Here is a 16,256-nt window from a genome sequence, read left to right as displayed (position 1 = left end):
CTCATACGGCGTTTTTCCTTAGCACGGCAGGATTGCGGCTCAATACACGCAACTTTGCACTTTTCTCCCGTGAAAAATATCTCTACAGAAACCTGGGAAAATACTTGTGACTTTAGTGCCTTCTCCGCTTTTCAAAAATAGGTGCAAGAATGAAGAATTTGCACAAAAAAACGTTGTCGCTATATTTCAGAGTGCTCCTAGAGCTGAGTTCGCAGTAATTTTTTAACGTTTTTTTTCTGAAGTGGAAAATTGTAGAGAAATAGATCTTAAAGTGAAAAAATGTGCCACCTTGGTGACGTCAATCAGACGGTTTTTCCTCCTTAAACACATTTTTTTTGGCAGATTAGGTCATTTTGTCATATCTCCTCCAATGGTTCTTCAATTTATGAAGCAAGAGTATCTTCGTTCACAGTTCACTCGGTAGTTCTCACTTAAACACGACATTCATCAAAATTCAGACACATACAAATTCTCCATAAAAAATTACTCAACAGCCTTGTTTCCTTTGAAGTTTGCTAAAATTGTCTCTTTTATGCTATGTTCAAGCTTCCTTGATCCTCAAAAGTGAGAGAATATCGACGGTGTCAGTCGGCAATCACATAACTCGTTTGCGGTGTCTGAAAATCTCCGCCTCTGTGTTATTTTTTTAAAGGAGAACCAATGGACATCATTCCTTGAAGTTTATGCAGAATTTTCTTCGCACAGAGAAGAAAAATCGTGAAAGTTTTAAAGAATTGCCGTTGAGCAATTTTCCGTTTAAAAAGTAACGTGTAACAGGAAGTCTGCGACGTCGCAAACCGAGTTATGTGATTGCCGACTTACACCGTCGATATGGGGTCATCATACCATGAAGAGAGGAACTGTTCCGGGAAGGACGTTACATTTGACCTCTACTCTGATTCATGACGTTATGGATCGCAGTGTACAAACTGCCGTCTAAAGTCAAAACTCTGTACCTCCATTCAACATTTTTTTCAATTTTTTTCCTCACAGAATGCTGTTTTTGGAAGAATATAATACAAAATTTGTTTTAGAGGCATATCATATTGGCTGTGGACGGTAGAATGGGTGGGCAGCGAATCTACCTCAATATGGCTTGTGAAAATAGTCCTTGTGGATGCTGTGCTTAAAGCCTCCTCAAATTTCTCAAAATCACAACGCAAATCATATGTGGCCACCAATCCGACCATATATAGAGGAGCTGTTTAAAAGACGTCGTATTCATAGTTGGACAAATTTCTACCAAACAGAACTATGTGTATCAAGGGGATGTGTATGGCGTCCATCGAATCACCATAAGGATCTATTTTAAACCTCCCATAATCACGCTGTGAACCGTATGGGCCTTCCTGAAGAATTTAGTAACGACTATGAAAACGGCCCTATGAAACGGCTGTCTATTACGGCCCTAAGAAACGGCTGTTATTACGGCGCTAAGAAACGGCTGTTATTACGGCCGTAGCTCCGATCCTAGACTGATAGATCGGCAATGCAGTAGGCGAACTATAGATTTGAAGTTGTGTCACTGTTGAGCGTATGCAAATACTATGTAAATGCGCGGGAGCATAATGTGAGAGGTAGATCAATTAATTAACACTGACCGTCATTGTGCTCGCCGAATGTCGCGTGGCGTAACGAATGAGCGGTCAGACGCACCAGGAAATTCCTATTTTTCGTGCCAGGTTTTTGCGATGCACCGACTGAACGTATTCTACCAAACGGAACTACGTGCATTGAGACATTTGCCTTGAGACCCATAAGATATATGCATAACAGGGATCACGCCGTAAAGTACATAGTTCCGTTCACTGTAAAAGAAAAACACATTGTATCTAGAGTCCAGGCTCTTAAAAACATCGACAAGAAAAAGTACTCTTGATTCAATCAGAATCTAGCTTAAATCAAGAACCAAGCCTCTTAATTTAAGCGGATTTCATTTTGATCCAAAGGTCAAGTTACACGATCAAATTGAGCCATCAAATTGGGCCTCTCATTGGTCGCATCTTCACCTCAGGTCTTTTTCCACCAATCAGAGCTTCAGTTGGATGGCTCAATTTGATTGTGTACCTGAACCTCAACCAAAATCCGATTGAATCAAGAGTATTTTTTCTTGTCAATGTTTTCAAGAGTCTGGACTCTAGATCCAATGTGTTTTTTTTCCAGCGTTGGCAGAAATACATCCGACTCTGCCGTGCTATCGACGAGAACGTGAAAATAATGACTAACCCAAATTTTAGGACTCGAGTATCCTTCAAAATTTGATTCATCTAACGGGTCACTAAAACTTTTTTTTTTTTTTTAAAAAAAATTTAATATTTTGAAAGTATTATAATTGTAGATTACGCGGTGATTTATTGCGTATTTTGGAGCCAAAATCCTAGACAAGCCCACATTTAAAAGTCCAAAGACTGTGTGTATCACAAAATAAGACTCAATAAAGGAGTTGGTGTTAATACTGACACCAATCCTGATTTTGAGCTCCCTGAGCGTGATCTGGAGATACTGATCGGGAAAAGACTTCAAGGAAATCCGTGGAAAAGACACGGACAGTAGTGGAGCAACGGTTGATAATAATTATACGTTCATCAATGATTATTCATGAGATTCGAACTATTGGTGTGGTCAGGTGCAGCGGCAGTCGCGATCTGGCTTGGGTTATGCCCTCTCGCGTCGCGAGGCCCTGCAAAAACACGCCTTCGTCCAGTGGACCATGAGTTACGTTATGAATCGCAGATTTGCATGGAGAGTTTGTCTTGATGTAGAGGTGGACTCTTAGGATAACTTGGGATATTCCCTCCATCTTGGGCCTCAACTTGAGAGCTTCTTTTGAGTTTGAAAGTTGATTTCAGGGAAAACCAGCGGCACCATCGTGTTTCTCGCGAACTTTTACATAAGAATCAACAGTCATATCTCAAATTCCTCACACATGCAGCGTCTCCATTTTGAAACTGCAGAAATGCACATCTCGGTTTGCGGCGTTGCAGACTTCTTTGCATCTTTTATTTACCACGTGGAAAACTACTAAACGCCATTTCTTGAGAATCTCGGAGGTTCCCATTATTTGTGTGGAGAATATTCTGTAAAAATTTCGAGCCATAATGTTGGTTGGGTCTCTTTTAAAAAATGGACGTATTTCTGCCAAACGGAACTATGTGCATTGAGGCATGAGCCCTGTTATGCATAATATCCTCATGGATCTCAGGGCTCATGTCTTAATGCACATAGTTCTGTTCGGCAGAAATACGTTCAAATAAAGGAGGAGCGGAGATTTTGAACCGCAACCGATAAGACAATTTTTGCAGTTTCATCACCGATATGGGGCTTCTCGAGGAAAGTAGGTATAAAAGGAACAACTGAACGTATTTCTGGTACACGGAACTATGTGCGTTATGACGTGAGCCCTGTTATGCAGACATCTCATGATCTGATCAATGATTCAAGAGCAAATTCTCTCGCTTTGCACTTAATAGACAACAACAAATTCGTTCGCCCACTCGGATTAAACGCATTAGAGTTGGTCTTTAGGCAAGGTATACTCCTCCCTCAATCATAATGTAAACCATACATGGCCTCTTAAGTCAAGGAATTGTTCTAGGAACGACTATGAATACTGCCCTGCCAAGGAAAAACGCCGTATGAGCCTTCAGGCGTTGTCATAAATCCTTGAATAAAAAACGAATCTACTGGGAAAATTCTGAATATTTTTCCTCCAATTTTTCAGAAAATATTGTCCACAACTGAAAGCGTCTGAAATTGTCAATATATCTGAAAATTTCAAGGAAAAATATGCAAAAATACGTGTTTTGTTCGGGGAAATTTGGCAACACTCGAAGGTTCATACGGCGTTTATCCATAGCACGGCAGAATACGACCCTAGGTCCGTTCAGAGTGACTAAATTTATCAGCCTTACCAGTGAACTAAGCCCTATGGTGAGAATTTCAATGAATCGGTTAACTTACCTTTTTAATCCTTGGTTTTTGCGCACGCTGTCTTCATTCAATGAGACGTGGAGACCGAGTGAAATTCAGCGATGACGTCACACGAAAAAAATTATCATCGAATATTAATTTTAATAATGAGGATCACACTGCGAGGCTAATTCATCTACTAGTTTCCCGGCGGAATAAGTTCCGATTGGAGGCATTCTCGGTTATGACCGAGATTATCGCTTTTTGAGTGCTTCATTGGTAATTTCTCGGTCTTGAAGTGATTCATACTCCGATTTTCTGTGGTCCAACTACGACTTGAATCTCCGTAGAAAGTTCCCGATCGAATCTGAAAGAGTCTTCGGATCTCGTTAGGTCGTGGTTACTCCACAGAGCCTGTAAAAAATGCCTTTTTGGGGGAACTGAACACTGAAAAAAAAAATCTTAAATTTGCCGCCAAAAAGTATGTTTTCTTAAATCAAGAATTTTGCTGCATAATACAAACTATTTTTTTTTTTTTTTTTTTTTGCTTAACCCAAGCATTATTTTTCTAGTATCAAGAAAAATTCAGCTTAAATCACGATAAAAAAAATTCTTGGCGGCAAATTCAAGAATCATCATGCTTGTGCCAAGCATCTTTTTTTTTCAGGGAGGGATCTTGTTCAAATCGTCGCACAAAGGAACAAGGATAATGGGTGAAATTGGACAAAATGTGGAAACTTTGGAAGCTCGTATCTTTGAAAGTGTGAAAAGGAGAAGTTCTGAGAAGTTCAGAAGAAGGGGGACTAACTAAAGGTCTCCCGTGGGTTGCCGTTACTCAGTCCGTTACCTACCTCCTATGTCCATTGCCACCACCCGCTTCCACCAATAGGATCCCTCCAAATCCCTTTTGTCGTCTTTGTCTGTAGCTTTGTCTATCAGTTTCAATAATCGGTCCGCAGATTTCTCCTCATCGGAAAATGCCTCGATCGCAGACAAGTCTACGCGATGGAAAGCTCACCTTGGCCTTGAATCCGCGTCCTGCCGCGGCCTAATTTTTCAAATTACATAACTGATTTCGAAGTCCGTAATTGTCATTCGGCTAATTTTAGAGTCCGGAGCAAGCTGATTGGCATACAATAGTCCGGCCGCTAGGAGCTCGCGTGGCGACGAAACGCAATTCTTTCGACTTAATCGCCTCGCAAAAACTTTCGTCGTCTTGGAGTGAGTTTGGTCAGGTAGTGCGAAAACGCACCCGGAGTTATTGACTGTTGTATGCTCGTATTCAAAGGCGCTCCTTTCACAACTCCTTTCCCTAAGAGCTGTTTATTGACCGTGTAAGTCGGCAATCATATATCTCGTTTGCGATGTCTGAAAATCTCCGCCTAAAAAACTAAAAGTCTGGAAATGATGAACCCAAGGAACATAACGAAACAGTCAATCCAGTAAGTACACGGAGAAATTTGAAAGGAAAGAGAGAGAAAAAATTGAGTGTGGATTTGGAAAAGGATTTCAATAAGACAAGGAAAAATAAAGAGGCACGAACAAAACTATTCAATGCATCAGAGATCCGTAGCAGGACATCCCATTCAACAATCATTTTTCTGGCAATGAGAATGTTTTTGTACATGACCGGACGATAGGAGCCTATTTTTGCTACATTAAATATAACGAGATGGTATTAAAATTTACATACTGAATGGTCTCTTTCGGATTCAATGATGAATCCTAAGTTTTTGCGAGGAAGGTACAGCAGTCGCTCTAATGATATTTTCGTAACCCTTAGATGCCGACCGGGTCAAATCGACCTGAGACTTCCTAAAAAAACGGTAAGGATTGTATGGATCCGGTTTACATGAGCTTTAGCGTGGGTCTGCAAATCCATCTTTAAAAAAATCACGACATATGGCATCATTTAGACATGAACCTAGAAAAAAGAAATAATTGAGTGCCAACTCAGCCAAAGACAGAAGAGACGTATTCTGGCCTCTTTTTTTAACTTTTCTCCCGAATCTGAGCATCACCTCATCGGTAGCATATCGACGGTGTAAGTCGGCAATCACATAACTCGGTTTGCGGCGTCGCAGAATTCCTGTCATACTTTATTTTTTAAACGGAAAACTACTCAACGGCAATTCTTTAAAACTGCCGTGATTTTTCTTCTCTGTGCGATGAAAATTCTGAAAAAACTTCAAGGAATGATGTCAATTTGTTCTCCTTTAAAAAAATAACATAGAGGCGAAGATTTTCAGACACCGCAACCGAGATATATGATTGCCGACTTACACCGTCGATATAGCGGAGCATTGCAAGTTCACGCCTCGCGCCATCGCGCCTTCAATTCTGCAGATGCAGCACGGACATCCATCAAGCACGAATAGTTGTATCTCTGCGCCGTTTTCAACGCGCTTCGTTTCCCTTGCCTCATTTCCATACTGCGTTAGTTTCGTTTGTCTCATTTGTATTGATTCTTCAAGGGCTACTTGAGCAACACAGCCAAAGTTAAACGTAGCATTGGAGACACGCATTTTCCGACTTTAGCCATTGCTGTCTCGGTATTTAAAATACAACTGGAAATAAATACTCTCATTCAAATCTTGTAAAATAATTTATTATGAGAAAATTAACTAAAAAATATTTAAATTGAATCTTGAGGCAGATTAACGAGTAAAAATACATCTTTGACACAGTGCGGTATTTTTTGGGAGACAAAAGTTAAATCAGTGATATTAGTGTCGGGTCCAGAGATCACCACACAAAGGTGATAGAAAGCTTTAAACGGTCAAATTAATCATAAAATTATTTTAAGCATCCTCTTTTAATTTGCTCATACTGATGTACCTTCGTAATTAGCGAGAAAAATTCTATTTAAATTTGTCTAATGCACTTCAAAAATTAATTAAAAATCGGAATAGAGCAGTTTTTAAAAAGAATTGCACCCTTAACCCGAGTATAGACAACGTAATGTGAATGCGTTTAAAAAAATTCAATGTATGAATGAATAAATTAAATAAAAATGAAATGCAGTATAAATGAGACTAGTTTTGGAGAAGTTTATCCAACTTTTAACAACTAATCACCGTGACTAGTTTGTTTGTATACACTGAAAAATTTCTTCAATCGATCAAAACTAAAATTTATGATAACTTATGAAAGGGACGAGAGAAAGTCAATTTTGCGTCGAACTTCTCTCCTGAGTTCACAGTGCTTAAAGTTATTGTAAGTCATCGCAAGCTTACATTTCATGCGATGATTGTAACATTTCTCAGCTCTGTTTTTTCGACAAAAATAAAAATTCCAAATGACAAAAAAACTGTCATGGCAATGCATTCCCTTCATATTCACAAAGTTTAATGTTCTCTAATACTGGTGTTCGTTGTCGTTTGATCGTTTCCATGTCAACAACATGTCGACCGTGAAACTACAGAAACGTGTAACTCTTTGAGTGGTGCTGTGGACTTCCTTTCATCCTTTGTTACTTTTTTATAATAGAGCACTGCTTAATACTATTTAGTGGAAAATACTGTGCTTTTTATTTTTTGTACGTAGCATATTCTGTGAGATTTTTAAGCCAAAAAAAGAATCAGAGCGTGGATTTTGATGAGCCACAAAGTTACACGCTCTTGCGGTTTCACCATCGACACACTACAATACAAAGGAAGAGAACAGTATGTGAAAAAAATAAGATTTCCAAATTCCAGTTAACCAAATGTTTGGATAGCCGTACTGAGACTCGCGTTATTCTACCGTGCTAAGGAAAAACGCCGTATGAACCTTCAGGCGTTGCCAAATTTAAGTACAAATTTACTATGGAAGTTGAGAATATTCTCCTACCAATTTTTCGGACAATATTGTTCGCACTTTAATCTAACTCATCTAAAAATTTCAAGGAAAAATATGCATGACTTTCCTCCAAAATGAACATTTTATCGGAGGAAATTTGGCAACTCTCGAATGTTTATACGGCGTTTTTCCTCAACGCAGCAGTATTCACCTAAATACTAGTATGGTTACATGGACCGAAAACTCTGATGATCCAAGCTCTGAAGTTGGGTCCTTTTGGCTAAATTTCGTTTCTTCGACGTATTTTGTCCTTTGATACATTTAGAATGATACCTTAGGACTTTTACACATACTGTTCTGTTCCTCAAGACGGCAGCGAAGATGACGCGAAGATGCAAGATTTATTTTCCCAGGAGGATTTTCCTGGTGGCGCCGAAACTCTGTCCGGCCTGCGTAGCGCCCTTGTTGGAACCTGCTTGAAGTCCGATGACAGCCTCACCAGCGCGGAGCTGCTCTTCGGTCCATTCCCGCTTCTGTTCCTCTGACGGCCGAGGACCTAGGAACGGTCCGCGGAATTCTGGGTGCTTGTACGCCTGCAACAGTCAAATGCAAACATGAGAGCAAGGCGCCGTGTTTCGATGGAGATCAAGGATTACCTATGAAAATTATGGAAAAAAAGTACGGCGAAGTAGGATACAAATCAACGTGTCCCTAAGTCAAGAAATTGTCTACCTATGCACAGTGAAGGCGAACATACGGTACGGACGATTAAGTGGGCGGCGTCTCACATTATGGAATTGTGTTATTGAATGGTAGCATCGAAGCGCTTTGTGCGTCAATTTGCCTACTCTCTGATTTGAAGGCTCTTTAAGTCGCGTCGTTCTACGCTAATGACGGGTAAATAGATATATCGACGGTGAAACTTCCAAACCACCAGTGGCGTGGCGTGCTTTGCGATATATTGATTGATCTGTTATTTTAACCTATGAAAAAAGATCGATAAAAAGTGCGTTCGCAACGAACACCTTAATAAGCGATTCTTTGCCATAGCTTCAAATGGGGAAAAATCGATAGTCGATCATTTAAGCCACGCCACTGCAAACCACGTAATTCGTTTGCGGTGTTTAAAAATACCTACTTTGATTATTTGAAGGAGAGCAAATCAACATCGTTCCTTGAAATTTTTTCAGAATTTATCTCGTACAGGAAAGAAAAATCACGGAAATTCTTAAGAATTGACATTGTGTAGTGCCTCATTTAAAAAATGAAGTATAACACGAAGTCTACAACGTCGCAAACCGAGATACGTGATTTGAAAGTTTCACCATAGATGTTATTAGCTCCAGCAAGAGCCTAAAATACTTGTTTTTAAGTAAATGTGAGGCTCACTGCTTCTAGTGATGCCATTTTATTTTACCAAAGGTTCCAGGGTTCCCAGAATGATTCCGATTTTTCAAAAGTTCCTGGAAAAAATCCAAAATGCGACCGGATTTAGTTCCGAAGATCGTCAATTCTCCTACTTCTTAATTTTAATTTTCTGCAAAAATTATCCATTTGCGAAATACAATCCCTGGCTTTAGCGCCCTTAAACTACGGCCTTAACGGTCGAAACTGCAGTAGCGGCACAGGAAAACCGAAAAACCAAGCGGGGACGTTACTTCAATATTAAGCTTCCATCGCCGTGCTAAGGCGCAGGGATACAACTATTTGAACTCTCCGGAACGCGTGAGGTATCACGCCTCAATTGAAGGCGTTTTCGAATCTCTGTATTCACATGACGAGATTTTCCAAATTGTTTTGCATTATATTGTTGATTTGAGTTCCTTTAATTCTGTAGTTAAACATCAAATTTTCGGTCAAACTGACGAAAACCTCCGAAATTCCGAGAAAATTCTGAAAATAGCTGGAATTCTGAAGATTCGAAAAAATTCCTAAATTCCGAAATTTGGAATCAATTCCAGGAAATGCCAGCTTTGACTGCTTCAATCCGTGCTGTCTACCATTCTGGTTGTGTACTTCTTGAAGCCCCCAGGCTGTATGTCAAAGGTATCAAAACATATTTTTGCTCTTGAAGGTTGCTTTGACAGGAAAAATGCCAAACTTTTTGTCCATCAGTTGAAAATGACGACTGATCGATGGACAAAAAACTCTATGGCCGGTTATTCTACTTCTCATTTGCTAGACATTTGACTACGTAGCTCAACTTTGCAAGTTCATTTTAGAATTGTTTGTGTATGCCAATTTTTATGACTCGACGAGCGGCACATCTTTACATCCCATAAAATACCTGATTTTTACTCTATCGTGTAGACTAGCACAATTTCAATCAAAAGTTCGCATCCATTCAAATAATGCAGAGAGGTTGGTAACATACCGTTCGGCCAATAGCGAAAATCGTCATCGTGACTTGGGCGATATTTTTCCTTTCAAATAGATCAACTGACTGGAAAAGGTCTACGTCTGGGACTCCGTATGCGATGCACGCTTTTTGGAACCTGCAATGAAACAAACGAGGAAAAAGTTACTTACAATGCAGTTTGATAAATGGTAAAGACTTGACCAAAGAACACTTCGAAATCATTCAGAAGGTACGTTCATACTGAATATATCATAAATCTACAGACGCGACAAATTGCAACGATGCAATATTTGAACGAATTTCACTCAAAACGTACTTTTTGAGTTACTTGAGAGCGTTTCTGAGTTAAATCTCTTTGCGTGCACCAGACGGACTGTAGGATGATAAGAATATAGGATATTTATTCAAAGAAAAATGTCTTAAAATTCAGTACAGACCACCTGATATATCGACTATAAAATCGCTTTAAAAAAGTCATGCTATGACCTGAAGATCAAACCACCACCGACTGTCCACATTAGTCTTTTATTGAAATAATCAGTGCTCTTAAATTATAATCATTTATAAATGTCCATGAGAAACCGGACCTTTATTTTTTGAGACAACACTTTTAATTTAGCGAGTTTGTCCAGTTGGGCGGAGAAACTGGATTTTGAGTTTTCGATGGAAAATGCTCTATCATTCCAAAAAATAAACTTTGAGAAACTCAACTCATTCTTTACAAAGGCCGAAGCGAATTTGCATTTTACCAAGCAATTTGGTGCCCTGTACATAACAAATTTGAATTTTAAACAGCTTTTTCTAAAAACAACGTGTTATTAACCGAGGTTAAAACAAGATTATTTCAATTTTTTTCGACATTTCTCGTGGTTCACCACACGGAGGAAGTTAACTTCATTCGAAAATTGCAAAATTTACCCGAAAAGTTCGATTTTCAACAAGAGCACGACTGTAATATTTCTGCCGTCAGAAGAAAAAATTGCGATATCTCCAGTCAAAAACGCCTAACAGTTTTCTCGTAAAAACTCAATTCACACTCAGACAATTCGCACCGTTCAAATGTATCGTTACGTTTTTCCGTCTAAAATACAAAACATTATATGTGCGGTTTCCCTCTTAAAATGATCATAAAACGCTCCCTTGTCCTCCGATTTAATAATTTAATTCTGATTTGTTTTAGATTAAAGTCCCTTTACCCGTGGACGGTTCGCTTTTTGCTTTTTTCACTATGCCTATCTTCCGATCTTCCCTTGTCACGATTAGAGTTTAAGTGGGTCACGCGCCCAATTATCCGTGAAATATTATGTAGAGCTCCTCTGGTTCCAAGATATGCAACCCACTTAATGCACCTGAGACCCGAGGCAGAAATGAAGAGGAGGAGACAAACACGGGTAATTTGACTTCAATCACCGGTGAAAAACTGCCATGCTCCTGGGCCAAATTATAATTCTTCGCACAGAGGTGCATCATCTTTATTTTCGGCTGTCCACAGAAAAAAGTACCCTAATCCATAAATATTCAAAATAAGTTTGTTCATAAGTGCACTGAAGCATGTCGACGAGTATAACTTCCCAAATCACGTATCTAGTTTGCGACGTTGCACACTTCCTATCATACCTTATTTTTCAAATGGAAAACTACTCAACGTCAAGTCTTTAAAACTTCTGTGATTTCTCGTCGCTTTGCGAAGAAATATTAAAACTTCAAGGAATGATCTCGTTTGTTCTCCCCCAGAGAAATAAAATGGAAGTAAATATTTTAAAACACCGCCAAGTTTCAACATCGATATACAGTAGTAGGAGTATTAAATGGACGTAGTTTTCGTGCAACATAGTTCCAATAGTCAGCATAAATTCGTTCAAATGGACCTTTTGAGACCAGGCACGCTTGAAATTGGACCAAATTTCGTTGTTTTCAGACGAAGGAATGTAACTCTTTTTCAAGAGTGCAAAAATTAAAGATTGCAAAAGGTTCAGAAAAGTAATAATTAATATTTGTTAAGGATATGACTCTGCAACTTTTGCTGAAAATTTAGCATTATTGAGTGTGTGATCCGAGGAAAAATCAGTAAAAGATTCAGCAAGAAATGTCCAATGGATTCCTCGTCAAAGTGTAATTTTTGAGTGGAAACGCCGAGTCAAAGTGTAATTACGGCCATTCGTTCGAAAACGACGATTTTGCGACAGGGAACTCATACTCTCGTCTTATTTCAGCAATGACGTATCTGCCGTAAGTTGTTCCCCAACAGGTGGGTCCACTTATTGATGCGCCAGGAATAAAAATTCCCTATCGCGAAACCAAGTCCAATTATTGAAAAACCGAAGTTGCAGCGTTTGAAGTTCGCATCACAAAAATTGTAGTTTAGACGAAAAGTTATTTACCTGGAAAAAATGAAATTGCTGATTTAGCAATTTTATAGTTAAAAAAAGTGACAGGCATGTTTCAATGTAGATTTTACGATGAAAAAATGCTAATTTAACTACGCCCGTGCTTGAATGTACATGTTTGTAAAATGCGCATTTGAAACATGTCTGTCACTTTCTCTAACTACAAAATTGTTAAATCAGCAACCCATTTTTTTTTTCGTGTAGGTTCATTTTTAGAGTTTTGAATTGCCAAATTATGATACTTAGTAACTCTCCAAAAAACGCAGTGGTATATAATTTCAGGGCCGTAATGTAGGTTTTTTTGTTTCTCCATCGTTCTAAGCTACACCAGTGAGCGATCTTGATATGAGGCAATTTATCTGACGTTGCGGGGGTGGTTGCGGTAGTTTTGGCCTCGAAAAATTGACGACGTGAAACGTGAAATGATGAAAACAAGCTCGTAAATAATCTTTGGCTTGCGCCACTCCCCGACCTCTTCTCTTCCTTCAAATTTTCTATTCGTGCTCATAACTCGTCGTCTCCCGGACGAAAGAACGTAACTCCATTCCAATGTTGCCAAATTTCCCCTCGCAAATTGCCTATTAATCAAGAGAATCTTGGGCATTTCTGACTGAAAATTTCCCTGATTTTTCTCTAGATCCCAAGCAAAAAACAGAGATATTTTGGATAAAAATTGCTTACGTACATTTATGTATCATAAGTTAATTGTTTGAGTCAATTTGGCAACCTTGGAGTGGAGTTACGTTCCTTCGTGCCGGAGACGACGAACTTTCAAAACATGTTAAGCACGCAAGTCGCCGGGAAGCGATACACTAGCAAATTATTCTGCCGTGCTAAGGAAAAACGCCGTATGTACATTCGGGAGATGCCAAATTTCCCTTGATGAAACATGTATTTTTGACAACATTCATGCATATTTTTCCTTGAATTTTCGGATATTTTAGATTAAATTGCGCACAAAATCTGTCTGAAATTTTTGGAAAATAATATTCGCAATTTTTCCAGTAAATTCGGTTTTTATCGGAGGAAACTTGGCAACGTCTGAAGGCTCATACGACGTTCCTCCTTAGCGCGGCAGAATTCTCCGCCTTCTAACTACTCAACTACTACAACTGAGAGGCTTGGAGGACAAGGCGCATAAGTGTAGTTCTTGAAAAATTTGAGATGGTAGTCTTGAAAAAGTTGAATGGGCCTGTTGCATGCAAGAGATACAGCCGCGCGAATAGACTTTTTAGAGGTTAAATGACACGAAAATTACGATGGTCACATTAAAAAAGTCTGATGTACACTCCTTACTGCGCAATTTGCGTTGTTAGGAACGCGCTTTTTCAAATTTCCCGCGTCTGGGGGCAGTTTTCTAATCATCGGAAACGAGCAAACGGCGGGCTCGGTGATTTCCGGAAGATGCCGAGTCGTTGTTGTTGTTGTTGTTATTTTTTCCTTCAGTTTGTTTCCAAACCCAACGTGATCTCTATAGTGGTCCATATACGCTTTATGCGGTAACCAAATCGATCAACTTTTAAATATCCAACGCAATCCTTTACATTTCATTTCACGATGTCACGAGCTCCGATTTTTAGGTTATGTTGTCAGTTTTAGTTGACCGGAAATAGCCGCGAGTTGCCGTTAATTGTTTCCGTTAGAAAACTGCCCCCAGACGCGGGAAATTTGAAAAAGCGCGTTCCTAACAACACAAATTGCGCAGTAAGGAGTGTATTTCAGACTTTTTTAATGTGACCATCGTAATTTTCGTGTCATTTAACCTCTAAAAAGTCTATTCGCACGGCTGTATCTCTTGCATGCAACAGGCCCATTGGACTACGTTTTGCAATTAGAACCTACAATTCCTGGCTAAGTTTACAAACAACATTTGTACCATTAGTTTCCCTGGATGTGTTTGTGTGTGTTTATGTGTTTTTCTGGATTAGTCATACCGTAGCGCCTAATTGCAAAATGCAGTTAAATGCAAATGCAGTGTTGGAGATTTTGAAACGCATGGAGATACCTTGTTTCGCACATTAGCCATCGATATGTTTTCGATGATACAACGAAAAAAATTTTATTCCCCAATTAAGGGGCTCGGAGGATTAAGCGCGTGAGTGCAGTTTTTGAAAAAATTGAGATATTAATGATATCGAGTAAAAATAGTGTGAATGCATATTCTCTGAAAAATTTGCTGCCTAAGTCCAACTTTTAGCATCAAAAAGTCAGTTTTAAAACTTTCTTTCCGCCACAAAGATCCATGTAATTTCGAAACTTCAAACACGTATGTCTCGAAACAGCAAAAACTGCACTTATGCGCCTTGTCCTCCAAGCCCCTCAAATGTAATATGCAAATAATGTTTTGCTCAACTTGACAGGTTTTCGGCTGCTTGAAGATAGAGACTTTTTACATTTCAACGTTTCATATATTATGTAAAAAACCGCCGCCTCATGGCAACAATGCAATGCTATGGATTATTTTTTGCATTATTTAGTACACACTAGATTAAAAGTCTCTTGAGTCTAGAGTCCAGACTCTTAAAATATTTGACATGAAAAGGTGCGCTTGATTCAATCGGATTTTTGCTTGAATCCAGAGCCAAGTCTTTCAATTGAAGTGGATTTTTTTTTATCAAGCAAAAATCCGATTGAATCAAGAGGATTTCTACTTGTCCATTATTTAAAGAGTCTGGACTCAGGCGATGTAAGAGACTTTTTTTCCTGTACATTCTCTTTACGATAGAATCGAAAAATCTTACATGCTGATGTTGTCCATCATCTTGTAGTCACCGCCTGAGTAGTTGATCTTGGGAATGCTACCGGGAAGAAGTTTGTTCATGAGCTTGCACAAGATGATTCCATCTCGGAGGGTGTCCTCATACGGCCTGTCTACTCAAACATATCATAAAATCAATGCATCAGAAATACTTAAGGGATGTGACGAAAAGAAAATTTGCAGGTGTCTTAAATTTTGTGAATTTGATCCTTAAAATGATACCACTAGGAAAACTGAGTATAGGGATATCCTTGGTTTCAATATTGGACAGTTATTAGGGAACATAAGACAAAATAATCTATTTTGCTAAAATACATGTGTTTAAATGGAAAATGCTGCCATATGACGTCATAAGGCGGCACATATTCTCACTTTTAAATCTATTTTTCTCCAATTTCCCATGTCAGAAAAAAATTATGAAAAACACTGCGAGCTCAGCTCATTACTTAACCACGTTACAACCATGCTATAAGTGGGCAAGTGTTATACACATTAAAAACCGTGAAAATTACTACGAAAGCCACGAACTTTGACATTGAAAACCCGTCTTAATCAAATTCAATTGGAAACTCACTCGGTGGGAATTTTTCTCCTGTTATTGTTTCGATCCATTCTTGGGCTTCCCTTTCTTGATCTGGGTCCCGCTTGCCAGCAACCTGGAAAGAAAGGAAAGGATTGATATTTCACCAAATAAAGTTATTACTATCTTCAAACCCGAGGATTTGCGCAGAAAAAAACAAACGTTGAGGCATTCATCAGTGACGAGAGATGAAATGAGCCAGCTAAAGGAAGCCTGCGGACGATAATTGAAACTGATAGATAAAACGATAGACAAAGACGACAAAAGGGATTTGGAGGGATCCTATTGGTGGAAACGGGTTGTTGCAATGGACAAAGGAGGTAGGTAATCGACTAAGTAACGGCAACCCACGAGAAACCCGACAGTTAGTCTATCATTTTCCCCTTAGTCGATGAGAACCACCCATTTCAACCAATAGAATTGTTTTATACCCCTATGTCATCTCTGTCTATCGCTTTGTCTATCAGTTTCAATAATCGCCCC

The 16,256-nt window shown here is 39.1% G+C and overlaps 2 protein-coding genes across 3 annotated transcripts in view; one reads left to right on the top strand and one right to left on the bottom strand.

The window, feature by feature from the left end:
- LOC109038244 (acyl-CoA Delta-9 desaturase) overlaps nucleotides 1-16,256 on the top strand; it is a 62,540-nt gene that overhangs the window by 23,819 nt on the left and 22,465 nt on the right. The window lies entirely within an intron of this gene.
- On the bottom strand, nucleotides 6,496-15,860 carry LOC140225511 (muscle-specific protein 20-like). Its single transcript, XM_072304670.1, has 4 exons — nucleotides 15,768-15,860; nucleotides 15,177-15,306; nucleotides 10,064-10,184; nucleotides 6,496-8,282 (listed from the first exon to the last, which is right to left on the bottom strand). Exons 2-4 carry the CDS (start codon nucleotides 15,254-15,256, stop codon nucleotides 8,091-8,093), a joined length of 393 nt encoding a protein of 130 aa, XP_072160771.1. The 5' UTR covers nucleotides 15,257-15,306; nucleotides 15,768-15,860; the 3' UTR covers nucleotides 6,496-8,090.

The sequence above is a fragment of the Bemisia tabaci genome, chromosome 9 (assembly GCF_918797505.1).
Source record: "Bemisia tabaci chromosome 9, PGI_BMITA_v3".
Taxonomy (NCBI): Eukaryota; Metazoa; Arthropoda; class Insecta; order Hemiptera; family Aleyrodidae; genus Bemisia; species Bemisia tabaci.
This window is presented reverse-complemented; position numbering and strand designations above follow the sequence as displayed.

Coding starts and splice junctions, on each gene's coding strand:
- LOC140225511 (XM_072304670.1), bottom strand. CDS start 15,256: ATGAACAAACTTCTTCCCGGTAGCATTCCCAAGATCAACTACTCAGGC. Junction 10,185..15,176: donor ATGATGGACAACATCAGCAT/GTAAGATTTTTC, acceptor GTTTCATTGCAG/GTTCCAAAAAGCGTGCATCG. Junction 8,283..10,063: donor TTTTCGCTATTGGCCGAACG/GTATGTTACCAA, acceptor TGACTGTTGCAG/GCGTACAAGCACCCAGAATT.